The 26,973-nt window shown below is 35.7% G+C and overlaps 1 protein-coding gene across 3 annotated transcripts in view; it reads right to left on the minus strand.

The window, feature by feature from the left end:
* The window catches only part of CACNA2D1 (calcium voltage-gated channel auxiliary subunit alpha2delta 1), a 676,615-nt gene that overhangs the window by 249,696 nt on the left and 399,946 nt on the right, over window positions 1-26,973 (minus strand). For all 3 annotated transcript variants that reach the window (XM_036759223.1, XM_036759222.1, XM_036759224.1), the window contains exon 5: window positions 24,047-24,091. In XM_036759223.1, coding sequence (XP_036615118.1) covers window positions 24,047-24,091 — 45 coding nt within the window. The remainder of the gene's footprint in view (window positions 1-24,046; window positions 24,092-26,973) is intronic.

Below are 26,973 nucleotides of genomic sequence, written 5' to 3' on the forward strand. Positions count from 1 at the left end.
GTATAACATTCTATTTACTACACCACGATTCCTCTGAAAAGAGACATAAGTCCTATGTAAATAGGAACAATTATTTTTTTAATGGAATATGAGATCAAAGAAGTCAGTTTCACCAAAACCCATTAATGTTGTTTAAAGTCACACAGAGAAGCTGTGAGCTAGAACTGACCAAAAAGATTGTGCTCACTTTGAAGGAAAACATAACTGGAATGAGGGGGACTGCGTAATTAAGTATATGCTACATAAAATTTCATGGTGTTTTAAAGTGAAATCTATTTTCTTTTCCTTCCATCATGTGAAATGTTTACATGTGCTTGCAGATGATGTCCCTCTATTATTTTAACTGTCTTAATTTGTTACTAGAAGATATTAAAGAAGAGTAACCTTTATTTTATAAAAACAAAATATATCAATAAACCTTTAAAAACTGTACATTGTGTGACCAAAGTGAAGGGAAACTCAGAGAATTCTAATTATGAAGTATAAGCAAATTATATTCTGATGACTCTTTTACCAGCCACATTGAACTAGGACCACTCATTTCCGCCCCACCCTCACATAAGCATAACATTTTTTTTAACAGACATGACCTGGATGCAAAGCATCCTCTGGACATACTCAATTCGATACTTTTCAGGGGAGATGAACTAGCAGAAATGATAAAAGAAAGTATTTAAAATATAAAGAGAAATAGTAAAAACAATTTTTCCTAGAGTATAATTAGCTACATGATTATCTGACTATGATTTATATGGTTATATATACATACACACATGTGTATGTGTGTATGTAAATAGATAAACACAGAGATAGATAGATATATCCTGGGGAATTTCATAAGCCAAAATATTATTACCACGAAATAATATTTAGTAACAATCCCCTTTTTATAAAGATGCTTATACATTTAAATTATAATACAGTTTATTTGAACATAAAATTTAACTGAATATCTTTAAAGTAGATATGTATTTCTCATCGTGTGAGCTAGATTTAATTAAATGTATTAATTAGCTCTTACAATGTATAATATAATGCCGAAGAGAAAAATAATGCCAGTTGTCAATGATACTCTTAGTAAGTATAAACCATTGAGTTACTTTCATGAAAAGAATGAAATCTTAAATGTCCTTCTCTCTACCAAACTCAAACGTTTAGAACTTATGACTCCCACTGTGCTCATAACCTATTCTTTTCCTTATTTGAAATATATTACAATACGGTTTACTATAACTGAAAATATAACACATCCATGGCATTAGAGAATCAATTGGCTGCTTAAGGGACTCAATTCAAATTTCTTGACTTGTGGGAGATTTTGAAACCTCAAATAATTTTACATGCGGTGGTAATATTTCCTGGTTTGCTCTCTAATTATGTTCTTTTTGTTTACCAAAATAATTTTCTTCTGCTCCATACGCAAATTAAACTAATTTACCATAAAACAAAACCAAATTTTCCATTCTAGACACATAGGTTCTGAATAGGATCCCTAAAGTATTTTATGCCACCAGATCTTCTGTGTACTTATGAATGGCTGGGGTGAATCAAAAATGGAAGTATAAATTCAACCTCTAAAACACATTCGCTATCAGTAACTCACTTTGCTGGTTTCTTTTGTCTATAATTCTCGCCATATTGGGGGGGGGTCTAGTGTGTGGAGATTAACATGAGACAAAACACACTGTTTTTCAAGAACGAGAAATAAACGTTCCAAGATAAGCCTGGGGACATATCAAGACAGTAAAACGGATAGAAAGGATACAGATACTGAAAATGAGGATGTTTTGATTTCTAGAATCCCAAGTTTACCATCAAACAGTTTGTTTGACCTTGCCAAGACATTTCATCTCATTGGGTCTGAGTTATCTCACCTGTAAGAGGTTAGAATAAATGAAACCCCTAAAGAACTCTTCTAGCTCCAAAATCTAGAGCATCATAAAAATCTATGACCTAGAGCTAGAGCTTAGAGATGATCCAGTCACTCCCTCATCTGGGGCAAGGCCTAGAGGGGCCAAATGATCTGAATAAGGGTTATACAGCAATATAGAATCAAGGTTCCTTATTTTCCCAAAATAGGGATTAATTTTCCCCAAAAGATGACAAGCTGTTGCTGGGAATTGATTGGCTCCTGCCTTCCTTGATACAGTTTCCTGGTCACCTGGAAGGTCATAAAAGTCCCAGTGCCCCTCCATCTTGGTACATATCTAAAGGTCGCTTGAATGACCATACTCTGATGTGCTCATCAGGTCTGTTTCAATATGAAGACTGTGGATGGGGCCCACTGTATCTTCAATACACATCCTTCCTGTGTCATAGAAAAGTAAACTCCCTTTATAAAACCTGTTCAGTGATTTCTGAGTGCCTCATTTCATCTCTGAACCTGAATTAGGAGGGCATTCATATTAGGGTCCTCCTAACATACAGGCTGAATCTGATAGATCTGGCATTCAATCTCAAGTTCTCTGAGTCCAAACACAATATTCATTTGGCTTACAGTACACTGAGGAAATTTGATGTGTATTGTAGGTTTCTACAGGGTGTTCCTATAGTCTGGATACATAGGCAATTGACAGCAATGTGGAATTATTGCATCGAGTTCATGTGAATCTTGCAAAGTGCATCAACCTTTGCATCACAAAGGATGGAAATCATATTGAAGATGTTATTTTTTAATATTCCAATTAAATAAAAATTTCATTCATTTCATTTCTTGAAAATATGCATTTTTGCATATGTGTCCAGACTTTAGGAACACCCTGCAGACTTTTTAAATAGCAACTATGCAAAGAGAAAATGTTAAGACGATCAGAATTAAAGACAGTAACTGTTCGTGGAAACAACACTGAAGTGTGAGGCAGGAGACCTTGGTTGTGGTCCTTTAATATACCATTAGGTAGCTGTAGCTTCATGAAGTAGTTAAACTTTTTGAGTCTTCATTTTTTCATGTATAAAATTAAGGCACTGGGATCAATGACCTGTTAATAATATGATGGCCCTGGTTTCCTAAGAAATGACAAATTATAAAACACTTTTAAAAAACAGTCTATTGACTAAGGTAGTGTAAGTAGCATTGTTTCTTTTTATAGATGAGGAAACTGAGGCTAAGAAATATTAGATTAATTTGCCATAACCCCATGGCAAAGAAAGCACCAAGTCTATTTACTCTGAGTTAAGGTCTCTTTCCCTTATATCGTTCTACTGCTAGAGATTCATTTCTCTTCATAATTTTATACACATACACACGCACAAGCTCACAGAGTTAGCCAGCTAACCAACCAAAAGGCTTTACTATGTGGCAAGCATTATGTTAAAGTCTAGGATTACAAAGAAAAGCACATGTATCTATACATGTGCATATGTGTATGTAATACACATATATATATATACATGTGTGTGTATATGTATGTGTGTGTGTGTATATATATACATATATATATATATGTATATGTATATGTAGAGAGAGAGAGATGGATGAGAGGTAATCTGAAAGTTGTTGCCCTTAGTTGTATAGGTTAGAGCTTACACCAAACGGCACTAATCATAAGGAAGGTAGGTTTTCATTTAACATAAGGAAACATTTTCTAATCATTAGTGCTATCTTATATAAGAGTAAAAACCATGATGATTTGGAGGTGGGGCTAAATAAAGGACATCTAGTTCTCTGTCATTGGTTGTTGTTCAGTCATTTCAGTTATGTTCGAGTCTTTGTGACCCCATTTGGAGTTTCCTTGACAGAGTGGTTTGTTACTTCCCTCTCCAGATAATTTTACAGATGAGCCAAACAAGGTTAAGTGACTTGCCCAGGGTCACACAGCTATTAAGTATCTATGGCTAGATTTGAACTCAGGAAGATGAGTCTTCCTTACTCTAGGCCTGGTGCTCTACCCACTGAACCACCTAGCTGCCCTCTCCTTGTCAGAGATCTTCAAAGAGCTTATTGAGGATGCTAGGAAAGAGAATTGTTATCAGGTATGGTCCAGAAGAGATCATGCTTCCAGACCTCAGATTCTGTGATTCTATGATTCATCTGGGTCAATTTAACCCTAAACTAGAGAATCTATATGTGGCCATGGCCCAGCTTCTCCAGCAAATGTTTTACACCAATTTCCTGTAGCTTGGTTCAGTGTAGTCAGCTATTGCAATGTGTGAGCTTGACAGTGCTATATAAATGGAAACCTTTATTATATTTATAACTGTAGCTAATGACTTATTGGGCAAGATACCATTTATAACAATCCCCCAAAGCATTTCAAAATTACATTAAATTGTAGGTAGATTGATGCAGGTTAGTAAAAGGGAAGACTTGTTTGGCCTTAATAATTGTTTAACATTGCAACAAGTTATGGAATATCTTTCTTGTTTATCTTTAATAACAGAATAATTACTTGTCAGCATGAGATGGGGTGGTAAAAATTCATAATTGCCTAGAGGTGAGTAATTCTTGCATATAAATCCTAACCAAGTTATACTACAACTTTTACCATTCTATTAACTTTTTTTAATGTAAGAATGAGGACAACTTTATAGTAAAATTCAGGTATAATAAACAGCTGGGAGGGACAGCTAGGTGGCTCAGTGGATAGAGTACTGGGACTGCAGTCAGGAAGACTTGTCTTCCTGAGTTCAAAACCAGACTCAGACACTCACTAGGTATGTGACACTAGGCAAGTCACTTAACCCTGCTTGCCTCAGTTTCCTCATCTGTAAAATGAGTTGGAGAAGGTAATGGCAAACAACTCCAATATCTTTGCCAAGAAAACCCAAAATGGGGTCACAAAGAGTCAGATATGACTGAAATGATGGAATACGAATTAGTTCCTTCATCCAATGTGATATGCAACTTAACTTGCTAATTAATTGCTTAATTAATTTATCATTCTAAAACAGTAAAAAAGTCCCAACTTAACTGATATTACGGGCAGGTAAAGTGGGACTCTTTTGTCTTTTGTTTTGGAGTGCTTCTCAGCACTGAGTTAATCAAGTACCTTTGATGAGTCTTGCCTTTCAAATGTAATGGCAAGCAAAATAGGACTTTTTGCTGTTGTTTGTTTGTGAGCTTCTCAGCACTGAGGTAATTAAGTGCCCCAGGGCCCTGACATGTGTATATAAGATCTGAGGTTGGCATTTTGTTTTGGGGGAACAGTCATTGGAAGAGTGTTAGTGATTTAGCCAGATGAGACTCTGAGTAGCCGTTGGATCCCCATCCCCACCCCCTCCCCCAGCTTTGAAAACCCAGATGTTACTGTTTCTCTCTCTGGTAACTGTTTGTGTATTGCTTGGACAGACAGATAGAAGCCTGTCTGCTTTTTCATGTTTATTTGCTCTGTTTATATAATATACGTTTGTAATTTCTGTTTGCATTGTCTCTGAAGTTCAGGGTGCTGGCTTTTCCCCTTGAACTAAGTGAATGGTATATGTATGTTTAATTAAAGTGAGATTGTTAACCCCTTACGGTTGCTTTTCTTAGAAAAGCAGATCAAAGAACCTGTGCTAGCAGCCTTCCTGTGTGCTGGTGTCATTGGCCTTGTACAGCCACAGTAGCTGCAAGTAGCAACATTGTTGTTACAACTCCTAACATGTTAGACTACAGTCTAGATTTCCCAAATGATAAAAGGTTCTGAGACCTCTCACATGCTAATTTCACATCAGTTTTAATGAACAAAAGTTTATGCTATGGCTAACTATTAGTACACAATAAGAATTTGCCCCCAAACAGTGCTGTTTCATCAGCCATGACTGGTTGCCAATATTAAATCATTGAAGGAAATCTTCTCCTCTACTAAATCACTTGTGCCAATTAGAAATGTAGGTATAGATAGAAGGAGCTGCAGTTGACTGTACCCAATTAAGGCCTAATGAATAGAAGGCAAAGGGTATTGGAAATCATCAGGCAGTCCTAGAAGCTTTTCTTTAAGGTTAAGCTAGAAGTTAAATAATGAGGCCAGCATAAAGGTAAAGAGAATGATGTTGAGTCCTTTGAACTAATTAGCCTAAAGCTCTTTTTCCTATCTCTCCCATGAAGGATGATATGACTCCTGGAGACGGAATTCAACAGATGATGAAAAGGAAATGGTGTCTGGTTAATACTGCATGCAACATACAATACGGAGTATAGTGTTAATGCTGCCATTTGTGCTATAGAGTCAATGTTCTGACAGGTAAAGGCTTAGACCAGTCACAGCTAATTTGCCATAGTAAAATGAATGGTGCTGGTAGATAATAATAGTCTTTACAAAGAATTTAGAAAACATAAGTATAGCTGTGATTTTTTCCATTCACTGAGAATTTTTTTAAAAAATTGTTAACACCTTAATGCTATTTATTCACTGCTAAAATTATAACATGATGTTTTGCAGTATAAATTTGTTTATTCATATGTTAAGATAAAATATATTTTTTAAAAAATTAACTTGAAAAGTATATTTTAGATTGTTCCTGAGAGAAAATTCCAGGAAGGCCTGCTAGAATGAAAAGATTAGAATTAATGTCTATACATTTTAAGCTTTTGTATCTCCTGCTGCTACTAATTATGATATATGAATGTCTGCTGAATATGCGTGCTCTGGGATATATAGGCCTCAGGGAAACAAGGAAAGGCGAAATGTAGAAAATAAAGCAAATAAATATTGTTCCATAATGGATAAAGACAAAGGAAGCAACAATAACAAAAACCTCTACAAAAAATAAAACTGGAAGGAATTAGAATGAGCTATCTTCCGGAAGTGACAGAGTTGATGGGGAAAAGGCCATTGTGACCATGCAAAAGCATGGAGTAGGACTAAAATTCCACAAAGGGGGGCATTGATTAGCACAATACATTGTTTATAAAGATAATTTCAGAATGGCAGAACAGGCAGACTTCCAAATGAAAACAAATGCATTGATTCTGGTACGCCAAGGAAGTAGCATCCTTAGAGATAATGAGGAGTACAGGGAGAAGGGTCACTGAAGGAAGACCAAGGAATCTGAGAGACCCCTCGTGTGAACATTGATTTTCAGTTTGAAGTGTTAGCCATTATAGATCAAGAACAAGAGACTGGGAGGAGGTGGAATGGCATTAAGTAATTTAGATTTAGCAGCTGCTCAAGAGGTTGGGGTGATATAAAAGAAAGACAAATCACCTTAGAGAAGGAAGGGAAAGTAAGAAAGTGAAAATAATAAAAATATTCCTTTGGATGTTGGGAGAGGCTAGGGAAAATTGTTTCCTTGTACTCCCCTCATCTTAAGGAAAAAATATAAAAAATAACCTCAGCATATGGAAAACACTGTTATTAAAAAAGAATATTCAAATCATTGATATAGGATTGTACATAGGACATATTCTATAGCACTCATTGTTTTCCTGCTTATCTCTGAGAATTACTTTGTATCTATGCAAATATATATATATATGTGTGTGTGTGTGTGTGTACATATATGTATATGTATGTGTGTGTGTGTGTGTGTGTATATATATATATATATATATATATATATATACACATATATATATAGTGTAGAAAATGATTTCTGAAAGGCTAGCAGGAAAGCACTAACAAGTGGGTGGGGGAGGAAGAGGTGGGGATTGGAAAAAACTTCCTGTACAGGATAACACTCTTTCAAGAAAGGTAAGGATTCCCTGGGTGAGTTGCTTAGTCCTGTTTGCCTCAGTTTCCTCATCTCTAAAATGAGCTGGAAAAGGAAATGGCAAACCACTCCAGTATCTCTGCCAAGAAAACTCCAAATGGGGTCACAAAGAATCAGATATGACTGAAATGACTGAGCAACAAGGGATTCCAAAAGGCAGAAAAGAGGAAAAGAGGAAATGTGGCATTCCAGGCTTGAGGAACAGTATGTGCAAAGACACATGGACAGGAGATCATTTATTATTTGTGAGGAACAGCAAGAACAACAGGTCAGGTTGACTAGAACGTATGGTGCAGATTAACATGAGACAAACCTAAAAAGGAAGGGTGAAGCCAGAAGGCAAAGGGCTTTAAAAGCTACCCAACAACCAAAGTTTGTATTTGATTTTTGAGACAAGTGGGAAACATTGCAGCTTCTGGAGCCATGCTTTAAGATCACTCTGGCCACTGGGTGGCAGATATCTTGGAGAAAGGAGAAAAGGGATGCCGGGAGACCTATTGTTACTATAATTCTCCAAGCAAGAACTGAGAAGGGCCTAAAGCAGCAATAAGTGAAAAAGACCTATAAAGGAGGTCATTTTGTTTTGTAAACCTACCTTTCTTCGTAACTTCTCTTTATCGATGGAGGGCATTATCGTCTTGGTAGTCATCCAGGTCATCCAAGCTATCAAACAAGAAGTCATCATGGACTCCTCCATTCTCCCTCATTCCTATATTCAGTTAGTTGCCAAATTCCAACATATCTCCCTCAACCATCACCTAATTCAGGGGTGGGGAACCTGGGGCCTCAAGGCCATATGTGGCCCTCTAGGTCCTCAAGTGTGGCCCTTTGACTGAATCCAAACTTGAGATTCCCACCCATTTTAACTCTTCTTATCCATCTTCCATCATCATCTACTTCTTGCTTAAATTATTGTACTATCATCCTAATGTGCCTAACCTTTTCAAGTCTCTTCCTTCCCTGATCTATCATCCATACAGATGTCAAAATGATCTTCCAAATACAGAGCTCTGATTATTTCATAAAACTCCTGTGGCTCTTTATTACCATTGGAATTGAATAAAAATTCCCTTATTTGGCATTAAAAGAACCTGTCTACAAGTCTACTTTTCTCAATTTATGCTTTAGTTCCCTTGACACATGCCATCGTCCATCCACACACTTGTTGTTTCTCCTTTACCACATTTCCTTCCTGATCTGCGCCATTGGAGAAGCTGCTTGTTCTCCATGCTCTCATCACCTCACCTCTTAGAATCCCTAGCACTCCTTTGCTTAATTACCAACTTCTATCTAAGATTTCTTGATACTCCAACTATTAGCTGAACCCCTCTCTCCAAAAACATGATTTTGCATTTCTTTTTCATTCATTTTATATTTATTTATATGTCTATACATAGCTTGCTTCAACTGAATGTAAAGTTTTTGAAAATGATTGATTTTTGTCTCTCCAAGATGAAGCATATTGCCTGACTCATAGGAGTTTAACAAATGTTTGCTAATTGATTTATAATATGTGACTATCTATGGAAAGTTACTTCTGTTCTCTGAGTCTTGAAGTATTTGTGTGATCTACACCATAGGGTCATTATGTGGAAAATATATTTAAGATAGAAAGTGTTACATAAATCTGAATCGTTAACATTTCTACATGACAAATAATGAAGCCTGTGTCTCTACACAAGACCAATGGAAACATTGCAACTGAATTTACCTTTTAGTTTCCTAAAAGAATGACTCAGTTCAAGGAAAAAGAAAATCAAAAGATGGGCTTGGTTAATTGTCTGTCAGTTCAGTCAGACAAGTTGAAACACTTGAGTGTATAGATACAGATTGAATTCGTCACTAAAATACTTGTTACTTGGTCCCAAGAAGAGTTGAAAAAATGTAAATTCTTCTTTTTGCTGAGGTTAAGAACTGGGGTTGTAGAATGTTAAATGGACCATTGGAGATAGCTGCTGTGCTGGTTGGCTTTGCTATGGTGTTTTTGTTCTTTTCTTTTTCATTCATTCACTCATCTATTTATCTCTTGATTTATTTTTGTTACAAGGTAGAGCTCCTTGCATAGGAGTGGGGAGGACTGTATTTGGAAATGAAGATGATATAAAAACAAAAGATATCAACAAATTTTAAAAAATCTGCTCATAATCAGCATCTTTCTCATCATTTTTTAGAATTAGACTATAAGCTCATGGCAAGGGGGAGTTGTTTTATTTTTGTACAGGTACCTCTATCACCTAGGGGCTTGTTTTTTGAATGATTCTTAGAAAATGGGTCCTATTTGAAATAATTACGGATATTGATATCAACTAGAAGAAGTTACCTTAACATATAACTCTAGCAAAAAAAAAAATCTACAATATATAATTAATTAACTGAGAAAAAAAAAGCAATCCGTGATTTTTGTAAGTGTGGGGGACTTCAACTAAAGTACCTCCCTTTACCAACACCCATTACAACTGCTACATGGCAGGTAAATCATAGGAAGGTGCACAAATTAGGAGATATAAAAAGGTTAAGTAACTTTCTCAGGGTCACACAGCTATTAAAGTGTGAGAGGGAGTATGTGAACCCAGGTATCCCTGATGACATGCCTAGCACTCTCTCCTATACATGATGGAGCTGCTACAAGAAAACATATTTTTGAAAATCCCTTGCATGTAATTTGGGGTGATCATTATATCCCCTTTATTAAAAACTTCCTTGCTCTCACTCTCTTGCTCCCTTTCCTGAGAAAAATGCCAGAAGTGCCATTTAAATGTGGACTCTTCCTTTCACTATATGCAAACAATAACACCCTATAATCAAGTTTATCTGTATCTAACAGATAAAAGATAAATATGTGAAAACTCCACAAATTACTCAGGATGCACTGTATATTACATTTGGGGCTCCCTTTATGTATTAGTATTTATACTGACATGACTCTACTAAGGCAAAATATGAAGTAAATAGAAGAAATATTCAAGGGAATCCAAAAGATTAGTTCAATGTCCCAGATAAGTGCAGAATAACACAATACAATCAATAAAATCAAATGCTGCAAATAAATCAAGTGAGCTCAAAAATCATGGGAGTTCTAGGGTAAACAGATGTCATTTGGTCTTTAGTCAGCAACATAGGTCTTAGAAGTAAGTTAATAAGAGTTTGTAATGATCCTTTTGTTTATGCCAGGATTTTTTTAGTACACCAACTTGGCAGAATAAGAGAATTCTGGGGAAATTTATGTTTGCTGATCTTTTGGGAGTTTTACAAACCCCTTAAACAGATGCCTTAGAGCAATTAAATGGCAATACAAAATTTCAGCTTTAAGGGCAACTTTGATTTAAATTTCATGGAAGAAATGGGAACTTTTTTTCCCCATTGTATCTTCTCATTTGTTTTATCCAAGTCAACACATACAGGGAAAGGGCTTTTCAATGTTGTTCTTTAATCATGTTTTTATTCTCCTGATTTTTTTTAGCAAGATTCTACTTTGTCATTATAAAATTTGTATGTGTATTATAATAAATGTTTAATAAGTTAAATGAAATGACATTGTTGTAAGACAAAAAGGAAAAATCATGAAATACAGTAACACTTTCACACAAATTACACACACTCATACATTAAGATAGAGTTAAATTAATCCTAAAGCAATAATAAAACTTACTGATGTCAACTCAGAAATCATAAATAGAATTACGGCTCCAATTCTAAAATACAGCCGATTATAGTATGCTCTAGTTTATTGGCAGAACCAAAGAGCAGATCTGATTTTGGCTGGAATACCTAAAAGTTTTTAAATGACTTTCTCTCTCAGTAGAGTAGCCTAGATGTCAGATCCACATGGACCTCAAAACCCAGATTACCAACTTACCTGAACTAACCATATACAAGTATTTTTGTCCTCATTCCATATATTGCTTCTTGAACCAGCAGTGGCCCTTCTGTTACAATTTACAGTGGTCTTTAATTATGTGCTAAGACCTGCTAATTGGCCATTAGATGAATGATAAGGAGCTGACTAGTAGCTGATGGAACCAGAGATGACAGTCACTCTTACCAGCTGCCATCCTGTCTCCTACTAATGCACCCCTTGCACCAGGTAAACAAAAGGAAATAAATTTTAATATTACATTTGAAAATAATTTACAAATTCACCCAGTTCTCCCACTTAGCCAATAAATTCCTCTCATCTATCTGCTGGTGAAGAAAATGAATTATTTATAATTTTAAACCAGCTAATTACCTGGCTTGCAAATAATAGCACCAATTTGGAAATCAGCATTTCTGTACTGACTGTTAACATAAACCTGTATCTAAATATTTACTAATGAATAAACACTTCAATTATTTCCATAAACACTTGACACATATACAACAACCAAAAATATATTTGACAAATAAAATCAATGTATTTGAGAGACTAATGGGATATGAGGGATGAGGAAGAAAAAGAAATCATAGATGTCCCAAGTTACAATTGTGACATCCAAAAAATCTTTAACTGCTATAACACTTCCCATAATTTCTGGTCCCTATAGCTCTACAACTTTTTATTATGTGTATAAAGATGTGGTTTTGCTTCTTACATTTTTGTATTTACAAGTGAAATTCTTCTTGACTCTTAAGAATGCAGATGAATTAATATTATTTACAATAAAATGTATATTTACATGTACATATTTACATTTAACTATTGTTGTAGTATTTCTCTACTTAGGATCCAGGGGAACCCAGGGAGAATCTTGCCCACCAATTGGTCCAGAGCAGAGATCAATAACTTCAGAGACTGACTGAAAATGAAATACTGTTGATTTAAACCTTTCTAGAGGAGCCCACCTGCTGAAAAAAAAGACTCCCACAAAAAAGATTAATCTTGCTGTAAGTAGAATTTGTATCAAGATCTCAAGATCCCTTGCAAAGGTTACATGGCCAATAAACAACATTCTGCAAAAATTTAGGTCCAATGTTTTATTTTGGGGGGGCAAGGAAATTGGGGTTAAGTGACTTGCTTGGGGTTACACAGGTAGAGCCAAGTTTCTGCAGCTGAATTTGAACTCAGGTCCTCCTGACTCCAGGGCCAGTGTTCTATCTACTGTGCTAACTAGCTGCCCCAAATAGGTGATACTTTTTAAAAGAGAGGGAAGAGTACACGGAAGGGGAGTCAAATGGGGATAAAGGCAGGTCTCGGGATAGCATTTTCTGGGAGATCTTACCAGGTGCTAAAGGGCAGGAAAAGGGAGATGACCATATAGTTACTTTTTATAATTGTTATATGGGCCTGTTTGATCCAAGGCAGAAAAAAGAGAAGCAATGATTGTAGAATGTTTTATACCTGCTGCTGGTACTGCTTATCCCCCGACATCAAATTTGTTTTACAATAGTGATTTGAGGTTTTCTATTATATATGATTTTTGTATAGTTTTTCTCCACTATATTATTATAAGAAAGACCTATCTTCTTGCAATCTTTGTGCAATGGGAAGTTTATTCCACTTTCCCTAAAGTACCTGAGTTTGCATCTTACATGTTGAATCCCCAGGATAAGGGGGAAACTCAAGTATTGGGAATAACCTAATGTCAAACACTTGGCATGTGTTAACTGGACATTACTTTTTGTTTCCACTCCTAAAACCTGTCAATAAGCTCTCTTGCATGCCCCCTTTATATATATGCACACACACACACACATATACATATATGCCTCAATTTCCTCCTTGTTAGCCAATGTTGAGTAAGTAAAAAACAATTACCATTCATATTCTCTTCCTGCTCTATTAGTGAATGTGCTTAATTATCTCAAAATGTGGACTATAAGTGGTGGCAGCAAATAACACTTTGCCTAGTACATATTAAATGCTTAATAAATATGTGGACTGACTGACTGACCAACCACAATCATGGAATTCCTCCAAAAGGAGGGAGAAACTCGAATATACATAAAAGATGTGATTTTTTTTTCCTATACAGAAAGGGAAAGATAGGAAACTATCTTTAGAACTGCCATTTCATTACAATCTAGAGAGTTGGTGCACCACAGTGTACCCCCGCCTATTTCCAGCTTGCTGCAGGGAATATGCTTCAATAAATATTTTTTGGATATGTAATTTTTCTTTTTCTTCTTCGTAGTAGAAAGAATTGCATTTACTACATAATCACTCATTTGCAAAGGAATTTTCTATCAAATGAAGAAAAAGAAATATAGAGAAGAAATGGATCAAGTCTCTACCTCGTTTTCAAATTCATTGAAATTAAGGAATTCTCATTTCATTTACTATAGTGAATAACCCTAAATTAGCAATCATAGATTACTGGGAAGTAAATGAGTAGAGATAATTTCTGGGGAAGGTCATAGACTTAGTTGTAGACACATTAATCTTGATGTGCCATTGGGCTACCCAGATGGAGAAATGCAAAAAAGTGGAACCATGTGCTCATGCATATTGTCAGATTCAATAATTACTTATATATTGACTTCTTCCAAACTCAGAAGAAAATCTAAATTCAGGAGTAGTCAACATGAGGATGGTGTTGGATCCGCCAAAATATATCAATACACATTTTGGGATAAAAAGAGAGAGAGGTCCACAAAGAAAATTCTTTGACCTTGCCTACATTAAGAGGCCTGGAAAAGGAAGAAGAATAAGCAAACAAGGAAGAGAAAGAATGGTAAGAATATATTCCTTTCACAGCAATGGGTAAGAAATAAATTCTTAGTGAAGTAGTGAATAGAAGCAATTGAAAAAGTCAAAATAGACAATTCTGACTATAAGAAATTAAAAAGGGCTTGCACAAACAAAATCAATGCATCTAGGATGAGAAAAGAAGTGGTCAACAGGGGAAAAATCTTTTCTGCCACATATCTCTAATAAAAGTATATAATTCAACATATATAAACAACTCAAAGAAATGTATAAGATTAAAGTCCATACCCTAATTGATAAGTGATCAAAGGATATGAACAAAGAGTTCTCAAAGAACTGCAAACAAAATATCATATTAAAGAAAACTCCAGATCACTAGTAGTAAGAGAAATGCAAATCAAAATAACCTAATGGTTTCACCTCAACCCCAAGCAAATGGCACATAAAAAAGAAGGAAAATAGTCAATGTTAGAAGGGTTATGGAAAGATAAGCACGCTAATGTATTGTTGGTGGAATTGTAAATTAGTGTAATTCTGAAAGGCAGTTTGGAATTATTCAGATAAAGGAGCTCAAATGTATATACCTTTAGGCCCAAAGATTGTGCTGCTAGGTATACAGCCCCAAGGACGTCACTGACAAAAAGAAAGTCTACATAGAATAAAAAAATTATAACAGCACTTTTTGTGGTATCTAAGAATGGAGAACAAAGAACCTGTCCATCATCAGAGAATTGCTAAACAAATTGTGGTATCCCCATTGTTCTGAAGATCAAATCAGCCTTGGTACTCACACCATTAGTATCCTCAGCTCCTCTACCTGGAAGGCAGAAGCATGACATCTAACCATTCCATTTAAAGAGGGGGCCCAAGATAGTCTTATTCCCATTTGTCATCTGGCTGACACCTTCAGACTTTCCCATCATGCCCCATGCCAGTTATCTTCTCTTACCTTCTGCTCCCTCCCCATCCCACTTTTCAACTTCCTTTCATATACAGTCTTCTCCATTAGACTGTAAGTTCCTAGAGAGTATGGAATCTTTTTAAAAATATATATGTATATACATACACGCATATATATGTATACACACACATATATTTGTGTCCCCAGTGCTTAGCACTGTGCCTAAGACATAGTGGGTGCTTAATAAATGTTTATTTGTTGGCTAACTGAACAATGGAATACTATTTTGCTTAATGACAGAGATGATGACTATGGAGAAACATATAAAGAATTACATGATCTAAGATAAGGTGAAGCAAGTAGAACCAGAAAAAATGTGTACAGTGGCTATATAAATGTAAATAGAAAGAACTGCCACAATCTAATTTAAAATGAATGTTGTGTAATTATAAATAAGCTTAGTCCCATCCCAAACATGGCATACAAAGATATGACACCCTGCTTTTTTACACATGTGGGTGCACAAGGGATAGGATATAACATATGAGATTTTTGTTGATGTATTGACAAATTTCTCTTCTTCCTTTTAAAAAATCTTTGTTGAGATAGCTTTCAGTGGGGGTGGGAGGAGAAAGAGTAAGTAATATAATAATAAATAATAATATAAAAATAAAAATATAAATCTATTTTAAAGTAATTTAATTATATAGATTTAATTAAATCTGCTTTTCAAAAGAGGCAGTGTTAATGTTACAATACTGTCCAAACTTTTTTGGTCAGTCACAGCATAAGAAAAAATTTTGAGCATGTAACCCAATATCTTTATATTAATTATTTATGAAGCACCTGAACTACTGATTAATGATTATGCTCACTATAAAAATTACACAAAGTAGAAATGTAAAACAATAAGATAGAAATGAAACAACATTTTGTAACTAATATATTATTTAATGGTATAAAGTTTATTCTCGTCACTATATTACCAATAATGATATTTTAGTGAGACTGAAATGTTGGAATACTCTAAATTATAAATTTTTTAATACTTTCAGATTTAATAATTCAAACTTCTGATTCTAAATACTCTTTATGTTGATATTTGGTTTTAAAGGTTGTCATGGTTGAGATGCCACAAAGTTATGCACAGATGATAATGGGAAAAGTGCATCTATCCCTGCATGTATACTTCATAATGTTAATTTTTCAATCCAATCCACTAATTATGCTATGGTTTTTGTTGAAATTCCACTAGTAAATGTCCATCTTTCTCTGACTTCAACCAGTTACTCTTGAAAACTAATGGAAAGTTGTTGCATTTTTATAAATGTAAAATGGCTGCAAAATCTACTGAAAATCATTTGGGAAGTTTTTAAACAAGTTGGAAAATGATATGTCCAATTATATTTGCACATAAACTGTGCAGATATGAGGGTTTTTAAAAGTAACACACATTGTTTTCTGTCACCTATAGAGAAAAGATTTTTTTAGGAACAAGGTGTGGTCATATGTCAAATTACGTAGAGAAAACAGGAACTTTTAGGATTTTGAAAAGGTCAAAAGAGTTGGCAATTAAAATGTGATTAGGAGCACTAAGTGAAGAGACGAGGAAAGAGAAGGTTGAGAATCTGGGGCACTAGAAGAATAGCGGTGATCTCAACATGGAACATGGAAGTTCAGAAAAAGAATGGGTTAGGTCACAGAGGTGGGGAACCTGTGGCCTAGAGGCCACATGTGACCCTCTAGGTCCTCAAGTGCAGCCTAAGTTTGGATTCAGTCAAAGGGCTACACTTGAGGACCTAGAGGGCCACATGTGGCCATGAGGCTGTAGGTTTCCGCCTCTGGTTAGGAGATGGAGATCACAATTCGTCCATGTCCGCTTAGGCTGTGGAGCTCCCTCACTGCCCCAGAGTACATAGCCCACCTTGACAATGGGAACTTGCTGCTGTGACAGGATAATCTAGGGGTAAGGGTGTGAGTAGGCTGAGAGTGGGGATTTTCCAAATGGCACCCAAGTTTCAGGCTACTCTAACAGGTAAGAGGAGAGGTTGATAGCTTAAATAGCCATATGAGGGGGCAGAAGTATCATCTTGGTTGCAATTTCTCAGTAACTTATAAGTCTTGGAGTTGCCTAGATCACTGAGGAGTTAAGCAACTTTGCCAGGGAACAGAGTACGTGTAGGAGGTGGCACTTCAACCCAAGTGTTCCTGGCTTCAAGGCCAGCTCTCTATCCACTATACTAGAAAATCTTACAATTAGTCCCAGTCTTTAGTATACTACTATCACTGTCACTTTGAGGATTTCTTAGTTGACAAAGTTTAAAAGCTGAAAAGCATTATCAACATAGATGAATTAGAACACATAAAATGATACATTCAACACTACTTTCAATGCAATACCTACAAACCAGGCGTCAGTAAACATCTAATATTATTCAACACCATCTGATAACTAAGTACATGTGCTTGTAAATGTGAGATCAATAGTAATTAATGAGGCAGAACCTTTGTGGAGGGAGAGCATGTAAAACACTCAATGACAATTTAGTGAAAACTTTCCTGGGAAGAAAAAACAATTTTAGATAATTAAGGAACCACTGCCAATCTGGAAGGAATGCTTGACCAAAACACATTAAAATGGGTTACTTTCACTGGGATAAGCATTTAATTGACATTCAGTATTGAATGTCAGACTATTCAGACTATTCTTATTACTGAAAATACTTATAGTTATTTAGATTAGAACACATATATTATGCTTTAGTAGACCACTGATCTCATAGATAGGGAAAAGCCCACTGTTTAAGGTAATTAAATTAGTTGTGAATATGTACAGGGTGTCCTTAAAGTCTGGACATATAGGCAAAAATGCCTATTTTGAAATGTTTGGAATATCAATAGATCTTAGCCCCCTTGACTTCTTTTTCTGGGGTGTCCTAAAGGAGAAAGTGTTCTCAATGAATATCACAAATGCAACAAACTTCATTTAACGCATAAAGAGTGAATGTGCTAAAATTGACAGCAATGTGGAGTTATTGCATCGAGTTCACATGAATCTTGCAAAGCCTATTAACCTTTGCATCACAAATGATGGAAATCATATTGAAGCTGTTATTTGTTAATATTCCAATTAAATAAAATGTTGTTGAAAATTTCATTCATTTCATTTCTTGAAAATATGCATTTTTGCCTATGTGTCCAGACTTTAGGAATACCCCGTATAAGATGTCTGTGTTCTTAAGTTTTGCCTTATTTCCACTGAGGTATTTGGTCATTTTCTTCTTCAACTCCAGACTGATGAATTTGCCTTTTTAGTAAAAGCTAATAGATTTCAGACAGTTTGTTAGGGTGTTGTTTTGAGCTATCAGGTTAAGGTTGGCTTTCTACCCCCCACCCCCCACAACCCGCCCCCCCATAGCCTGACTACAAACACCTGAATTCCTCTCATTTTATAGTTGAAGCCATTACTCATAAAGAAATGGAAGTCCAAAGAGATCTAATGATTTGCCTAAAATCACACAGATACATAATGGCACAATTGGGTAAGGATTTCAAATGTCTAGACTCTCCAAATCATATCTCCATTTCCTAGTCATCGGTCAGTTAATTCCAAGATATTTGCATTCATGCATGGTTTACCAAAAAAACAAAAAACAAAAACCCTAATACTTATTTCCTAGAGTAATTTTTTTACCTCAGAAGTTTTCCAAACATGTTTTAGTCAAGTTCTTTGTCTGTTTAGCCAGTTACTATTTCAATGCACCCCAGTGGTGCAGAAGAGTGAACATAGCTTTCCAAAACTGCCTAATTCACAAACCAAGGGGAATTTAGGCATGGGAGAATCTGACTTATTGTATCTGATTTTCATAATACTAACACTGATTTATAGAGTAGATGCTAAATGTCATTTCCATAATAAAATCCACTTATCAGTGTTTCAGTAAAAATGTTTCCCCCTTTTTAAGCCAGAAAAGAATCATAGCCTTGTATATATCAACATGAATATATTCCTTTCACTCCTATCTATCTATCCAACTATCTATCTATCATTTATTACCTATCTATTTATCTGTCATATCTCTATCAATTTGCTATTCATTCTATTTAGCACTTGGACTTTCTTTTTGAACATTTCAAAAAATAGGTGTTAGTATGAACCACTACCTCTAACTTGGCTTTTCATGACACTACTTTTTCCTGGTTCTTCTTCTACCTGTCTGACTATACTTTATTCAGTCTCCTTTCCTAGAAAATCATTCATGTCCTATTCCTTATGCATGAATGCATCCCACATTCCCTCTTTTCTCTTTCTTTACCCCCTTTCTCTTAGTGATCTCATCACTTCCCATGATTCAATGATAAAATCTATTCCAATGACTCACAGATATATATACCTCTCAGGTACCCAGCTTTGAAATCTCATGTATCCTCAATTCTTCATTTTCCCTCTCTACCACCTCCTCTATGTCAAACCAGAATTTCAGATCCTCTGGACTCTGTTTCCACACTATCTCTTGACTCTGTCTCCTCTCATTCACACAGCTACTACCACCCTTGTGCTGGCCTTCAGTGGACCTGCTCAGACTACTGAGGAAAATCAGCAGCCTCCTAAGTGATCATTCCCCTCTCCAATTCACCTTGTGTTCTGCTGTCCAAGTGGTATGCCCTAAAAACATGTTACTCCCCTAACTGAAAAGCTTCAATGGCTCCCTACTGATTCCAGGATAAAACAAACTACTCTGTATTCAATTTGAAGCCCATCACATTCTGGCTCCAACCTATACTTCCAAACTAATGTTAAATTCCCCTTTCAGACCAAACTAGCTTAATCCATTATCCTCATACAAGACATGGTATTTCCTGCCATGATGCATTTGCACTAGTGGTTTCCTGTACCCAGAATGGTGCTTCTTATCACGAGTCCCTAGATTCCTTCAAAGGGCAGCTAGGGTACCACCTCCTAAATAAGGTCCTCCCCTTATCTTTTCCATTACCAAAACATTCTCTACTAGAATATAAGTGTTTTGAGGGCAGGGCCACGTTTTTTTCTCTTTGTACCCTGAAGACTTAGTATAGTTCCTAGGTCATATTAGACACAACAAACTCCTGTTGAATTGAATTGAGTGCAAGGCTGGGGTTTTAACCATCAAGAGTTTATAACCAATCAGCATAAGGAACCTTCATAGTGAAGAATTCAATAGCAACTTTTCACTAGCAACTGGTGCGCATACCCATTTTTAAAGGGCATAGATTTGCCAGTGTAATTAGGCTTACTTAACAAAAATTAAATTTACCTCTATATCAAGAAACTAGAGAAATATAGAGGTAAGCAGTCTGGTAGTTTTCTACATATTGATTTTTTTTTTGTTTTCTCATTTAATATGCAAAACCAATGAAATAAATTGTTTTGCTCTGAATGATCTATGTATCTCTTTTCATTAGTTTACAGAAAATTATAAATTGCAGTATAGATGTGATCAGTCTTTGATTGTAGCATACATACATACAATCAGTATCTCTGGCATAGCTTTATGAATTAAAACTTTAATAAAAAGAGGATTTAAAAAGTTGGGATATCTCCAAAAAGTTTGAAAATTTCACCCTATCTTGTAAAGTAAAGTAAACATTTATTTATTTTTATTTTATTTTTTTTGGAGGGGAGAAGGTAACACAATTGGGGTTAAGTGACTTGCCCAAGGTCACACAGTTGGTAAGTGTCAAATGACAGAGGCCAGATTTGAACTCAGGTCCTCCTGACTCCAGGGCTGGTGCTCTATTCACTGTGCCACCTAGCTGCCCTGTAAACATCATTTATGAAATATTTCTGAATGGTGTGAGTGAAGAATACATCTCTAGGGAGACTATTAGCTATAATGTAATTTAAAAATTATAGTATAATTTTTGTCATATAGCAATGCTTACAGGCAGTAAAGGCATAGTAAACTCTTTTCTTTTCTTTTTTTTTTAAGGGGGAGATTCTGGACCTGCAACACAGTTCACAGAATAACTTCTAACGTGACAATGACATTCTATTTACTCTTACTAAATTATTTTGTCTTGTCAATTTGAATGTTCAAATTGCCTTAAAATTATGTCAGGCAAAAAGAAATTCTCTCATGTCTTAAGATCTCCAAAGTTACACATATGCATCTGAAGGTTACACTGGTCAAAAGGATCAGTAGGTAGATGGTATCTTTTTATAAGATATATTTTGGTAGCCCTAATAAATATAATATTATTACTAATATTAATAACATAATGACATCAATAACATGACCTCAACTACTTTAGAGTGAGTCCATTTTAATACATTTATTATACCCTGAATGTCTATGCTCAAAGCATATCTAGGATGATTCTCAAAGTTGAAAAGACTTGTTAAAGATGCATAACAAAAATTTTGTGGTTCACTTTGGCATTATCACAGATCCATTTCTCATAGTCCTTTCAAGTGATAACCACATGAATCTCCATGGACCAAACAGGAGCATGCAAAAATCTCAGACCTTTCACAAATTAAATATACCTTTCTGGGGGGATATCCTATTTGCAGTCACTGGGCAGCAACCTGTACAAACTGCTTTTTTGATAGTATACCTGTCAATTACACATTTCATACACTGCAGTCTACTTACTGTCAGAAATAATGAACAAAAAGTTTAAAACAAAGGAAATTCAGTCTTCAATTTCGTTTGCTTTCTTCTTAGATGTTTGAAGGAATTCATATTCCTTAGTACACCGTAATGGGATATGGTACACTGAATACTATCCCATGAGAATGGTGTTGTAAATTGTCATTTGCAAAATACTTTGATAGACATGAGTAAATTCTCTCATGTTTTGCCAAAATACATAGGCACAGTATGAGGGCTTCTGTTTGTGTGATCTATGCCATGTATAACCTGCAGTAGCAGGCTAGAGTAGCAAGGAATACAAAGAAATAAAGATTTTTCAAGACGAATATTTTGAAAGCTATCAAGACAACTGAAGTAAACATATTTTTTCTCCCCCAGCAGCTATTGGAAGATAATCCTAAAGCTGTTTCTATAAAGTCAAATTGGATCATGGCAAAGCCTAGCCATTAATTTCATCCATGTACACAATCAATACCAATTAGAGCAGGGAAATTGATCATGTGGCCTTCCACATGGATGGTTAATATAGCTAAAATGGTGATGCAGCAGTACATTTATTTTTATCAAGTTCCACTTAACTCTTATACAAGATTCTTGTCCATCACCACCATCATCCTTCTTCTGAATAAGGCACAGATTAAATTCCTGTATTGATCACAATGCTCTACTCACTATATCAGCTGTGTGGGAATTTGTTCCAGCCCACAGCAATCTTTTTGCTTGGACAGGTGCTTGCCAATGTATGCTGAATAAGGAACATAAAACCATCCGTTTGTTTGGTCTTTACTATTTATCAGATCTCTTCAGATGATTATAGCCATCATGACTCATAAAATCTTAGAGTTCTAAGGAATCTTAGAGTATACATGGTCTAATTTTCCATAAAATGGACAATTTTCTTTTTAGTCATACCTATGATAAACTCCTAACTGGTCTGGCTTTCCTATTCATTTACTGGAAAAGGATCCCATTGTTAAATGTTCTCAAAGTCTAGTCCAAGGACCCTGGGGATACCTGAGACTCTTTAATTAGGTCTCCAAGATCAAAAATATCTTCATGCTAATACTAAAATATTACTTGCTTATCAAAATATGATTGCATTTTCCAACTGCCTGGCTAGATTTTCTCCATATACTTTATCCAACAAAAGTCACAACATATTAAATGTATAAGTGCATATAAGAATCCAGCTGTTTTCTATTAAGCCAGACATTAGATTGCAAATATGTGTAAAACAATGCTACTCTTTTCACTATTATTTTGTTTGGGGAAATATCATCATTAAAAAATACTACCTACATTAACATGTAATGGGTTTACTTTAATTTTTTTAGTAAATACAAACACACACACACACACACACACACACACACATATATATATACATTTGAAATGTATTAGTTATAATTCCTATTACAGTAAATAGATATAACCCACAAAATAGAGGCTCTTTGGGGTTAACAATTTTTAAGTTTGCAAAGGAGCCCTAAGAACAAAATGTTTAAGAATTACTTTCATGGATCATCTGAAGAGAATGATATAGACTGAGCATTTCTTTCCTAATTTTCCCTTATAAGGTTATTTTTCATGCACTCTACACCTACCTTCTTAGAGCATTCCAAGCTCATATTGGTCTGATCAGCCACAGTCAGAGGCATTGTAAACTTAACTCAAACATAGGGATATCATTTTCATTCTCTTCAACAACGCACAACAACCAGCCAACCTTCTGTGTACCTGTTTTTATATGCTGTCCCTCACCCTGCTGAAATATGAACACGTACTGTTTCTGCCTTTCTTTTAACCCCCTAGAGTTTAGCACAGTATCTGATATGCAGTAAGTTCTTATGAAATCTACCACCCCATCCCCACATTGATTATGATTTTGTCTCTGATATTGTAGGGAAAATCCAGAACTTTTTGTATAACAAAATGTTGTAATTTTTATGAAGGAATGGATTAATTACTTGATATTTAATACTATAAAATATATAGGCTATATCAATATCACTTGATCTGAGTACTAATGAGTGCTTATTGAACTGACAATTGCACGTAAGTTACATTAACAATAAAATTTTGCCCTTGCTGTATTCTCAATAATGAGTATCTGCTTGTACTATCTTACAGTACCTGATACAACAAAACTCCTAGATGAAAGCAGCTATTGCTGCTTGCAATTTATCCTATAAAAATAAATCCAAGAAAAAGAATTATAATTTCTTTGCAAATTGTAACAAATTTCATAACACTTACGTCATTGACATCATCTTTTGCATTGTAGTAGACAACTTCATTACTCTAAAAAAGAAAGAAAAAAAGTTTTATTTGAAAAATGAAGTAAAATAAAATCATTTGCTTAATACTAGTGTATGTTCTATATCAATTTTTATAATCTATTCTGTCATTTTCCCCCACACAGTAGTCTACAGAGATCCATATAGACTTAGCTTATCTTTCCTAAGAACATTAAAAGACTATAGAATTGTGTCAAGGGATGGTCCCTTTAATCAAAAAACAAAACAAAAAAAATCAAACTGGAAGGGGAAGACCCTCAGGCTTGCTAGACAAAAGAGAAACATTATCTACATTTACTCTGAAGCAGGAGAGCCCAAAATGGTGCTTGGGCAGAGACTTATTGTTGTCCAAACAATGGGACCCAAAAATGAATTGGATTTAAGACATGATCTTTGAGAAAGAAATCTGACCTGTAAACCCCAAGACAACAATGTAGGTTTCAGCCATCAAAATTGGGGAGGGGAGTGGAGGGGTTGGGATATAGATCAGGATGACTGGGATTTGCCTCATTCAAAGTGAGAACTTCAAAAGACCTTAGCTTATAAAGGCCAAGGTCTCCCACTACATCCTGGGCCACCCCCAGTCATCCTGATCAGTATCTGGACGCTGGACCTAGATGGCTCTGGAGGAGAAAGTGAGGCTGGTGACTTTGCACAGTCCTTCATCACTCCAATCCAATTCAATGCAAGTCATGTCATCACCTCCCTGACACAAAAGACTATGTCAATGATAAGCAGCAATATACATTTTACACAGAGTGGTAAAATTACAGGAACCCAAGAACCATTTTTTTTTTCAAATGATAAATGAATTGACAATGAAAAGTAGTGATATTCACTTTCCAAGTCATCAAATGGTCAATTTGAAATTTACAAGCCTTATAAAGTGGGCTTGTTAAGTCCTTGCCAAAATGATGCCATTTCTCACATACTCTCATGTAAATTATTAGTAGCAAAATTATGACACTCAATTGGGCAGAAGAGTTGGCATACTCCTTACCTTCCCTGTTCTTTCCCCACATTAATATTCCCTAATCATTCCTCTGCTACTATAACAAATAGCACCTTCTACATTTTATTAGATGTTTACTGCATGCCATTTTATTAAATGTAAGTGTTTACTATGCTGAATTTTGGAGATATAAAGAAAAAGAGAAAAGAATTCCAAACTTCAAAACAATTATATTTAAATGATGAAGAGTTAACTTTAGAAGGGAAAGCACAGAGAATTAGGAAGGATCACAAAGGTCTCCAACAGCAGGTGGCACTAGAGACAAATCTTGAAGGAACTGGAGATTCTAAGAAGCAGATGTTAGGAGGAAAAGCATCCTACAAATGGGGGACAGCCAGTGCAAAGGGATGAAGATATGAAATAAAATACCAGGTATAAGGCAACAACAACTGGCCAGTACAGATGGACTATAGAATCTGTGAGGGGGAGTAATATGTATGACTATTGTTGTACCATGGCATCAGGAAGGTGATGCCATGACTTGCAAGTGAATTGGATTTAAGTGAGGGAGCGCTGTGCAAAGTCACCAGACTCACTCTCTCCTCTGGGGACATCTGAGTCCAGTGGCCAGATATAGATCAGGATGACTGGGGATGACCCCTGACTCAGTAGGAGACCTTGGACTTTTAAAGCTAAGGTCTCAGTTTGACTGAGGTAATACCTATTCAGTGATCAAGGCTAGGTAAGAAATGAGGCAAAGAATGGCCTCTTTTATCTTGTTTAAAAAAAAAGCCGACCTGGGAGGGCAAGATTCTCAGGGTTTCTGTCGCAAAGAGAAACAATTGATATTTATAGTCACTCTGAGCCAGTCAGGTCCAAACAATCATCAAGTGAGCCTTGGGCTGGGACCTATTGTTGGCCTATGGAGGAAAGCCAGAGTTATTTGGGTTTAAGGCATGATCCTTAAGAAAGAAATCTAGGCCATAAATCCCAAGATGTCTTGTTAGGTTTCGGTGATCAAAATTTACATTCCTTTGGGCACAGTACCTGTGGGTAAGGGTGTGATATCCTATGTGTACAGCAAGAGAGGAGGGAGGTAGGGAAGTAGGGAGGGAGGAAGATGTATGAAGAATAGAAAGAGAGGAAGAAGCCAAGTTGTGAGAAGTTTTAAATGTCTAATGCTGTAACTTATCTTTGATCCTAGAAATAACAAGCTGCTTCTAGAGTTTAATGGGTATTAGAGAAAATGGGCATGGGGAAGTGACATGATAGGAAAACCATTTTGGCAGCTGTGTGAAGGACAGGAATGAAGTGGGGAAAGACTTGAGGTGGAGAGACCATTTAGGAGGGTCAGTATGATAGTTGAGGGAAAAAGTAATGAGGGACTTCACTAGATATTGTAGAGACAGAAGAGACAAGATTTGGTAACTTCTGAAATGAGAAATGAGTGAGAAGAGGGATGCGAGGACAACACAATACCATTATTTTGAACCTGAGAGAAGAAAATAATGATGTTGCCTTCAGCAATGAGGCCAGCTTCTCCATCTTTGTTGTAGTCATTTATTGTTACAAGGACACTGTTTTCCTCATGATTCCAGGATATACTTTACAATTTTGTTCTCTAGACAGTCTCTCGTTTCCATGGTTGGGGCTTTAATATCCATAACACTTCTCTAAGTTCTTCAACTTCCTTAATTTTTATAACCTCTATCCCCACTTCCTTACTTTAGGAAACTATTGCCATGGCCACAACTTCAACACTTTCAGCAGGATCAATCTGTGACCTTGCTCTTTTCCTTCCAATTTCCTCCCCAAACCTCATAATGATCACTTTTCTCTCTTGTATCTTTAATATGCCCTTCTACATAATCTCCTTACCCCTGTTCCTACTGACAAATGCAAGTGTCCTGATTTTAACAACAAAAAACAACAAA

Source organism: Trichosurus vulpecula, chromosome 5 (assembly GCF_011100635.1).
Source record: "Trichosurus vulpecula isolate mTriVul1 chromosome 5, mTriVul1.pri, whole genome shotgun sequence".
Lineage (NCBI taxonomy): Eukaryota > Metazoa > Chordata > Mammalia > Diprotodontia > Phalangeridae > Trichosurus > Trichosurus vulpecula.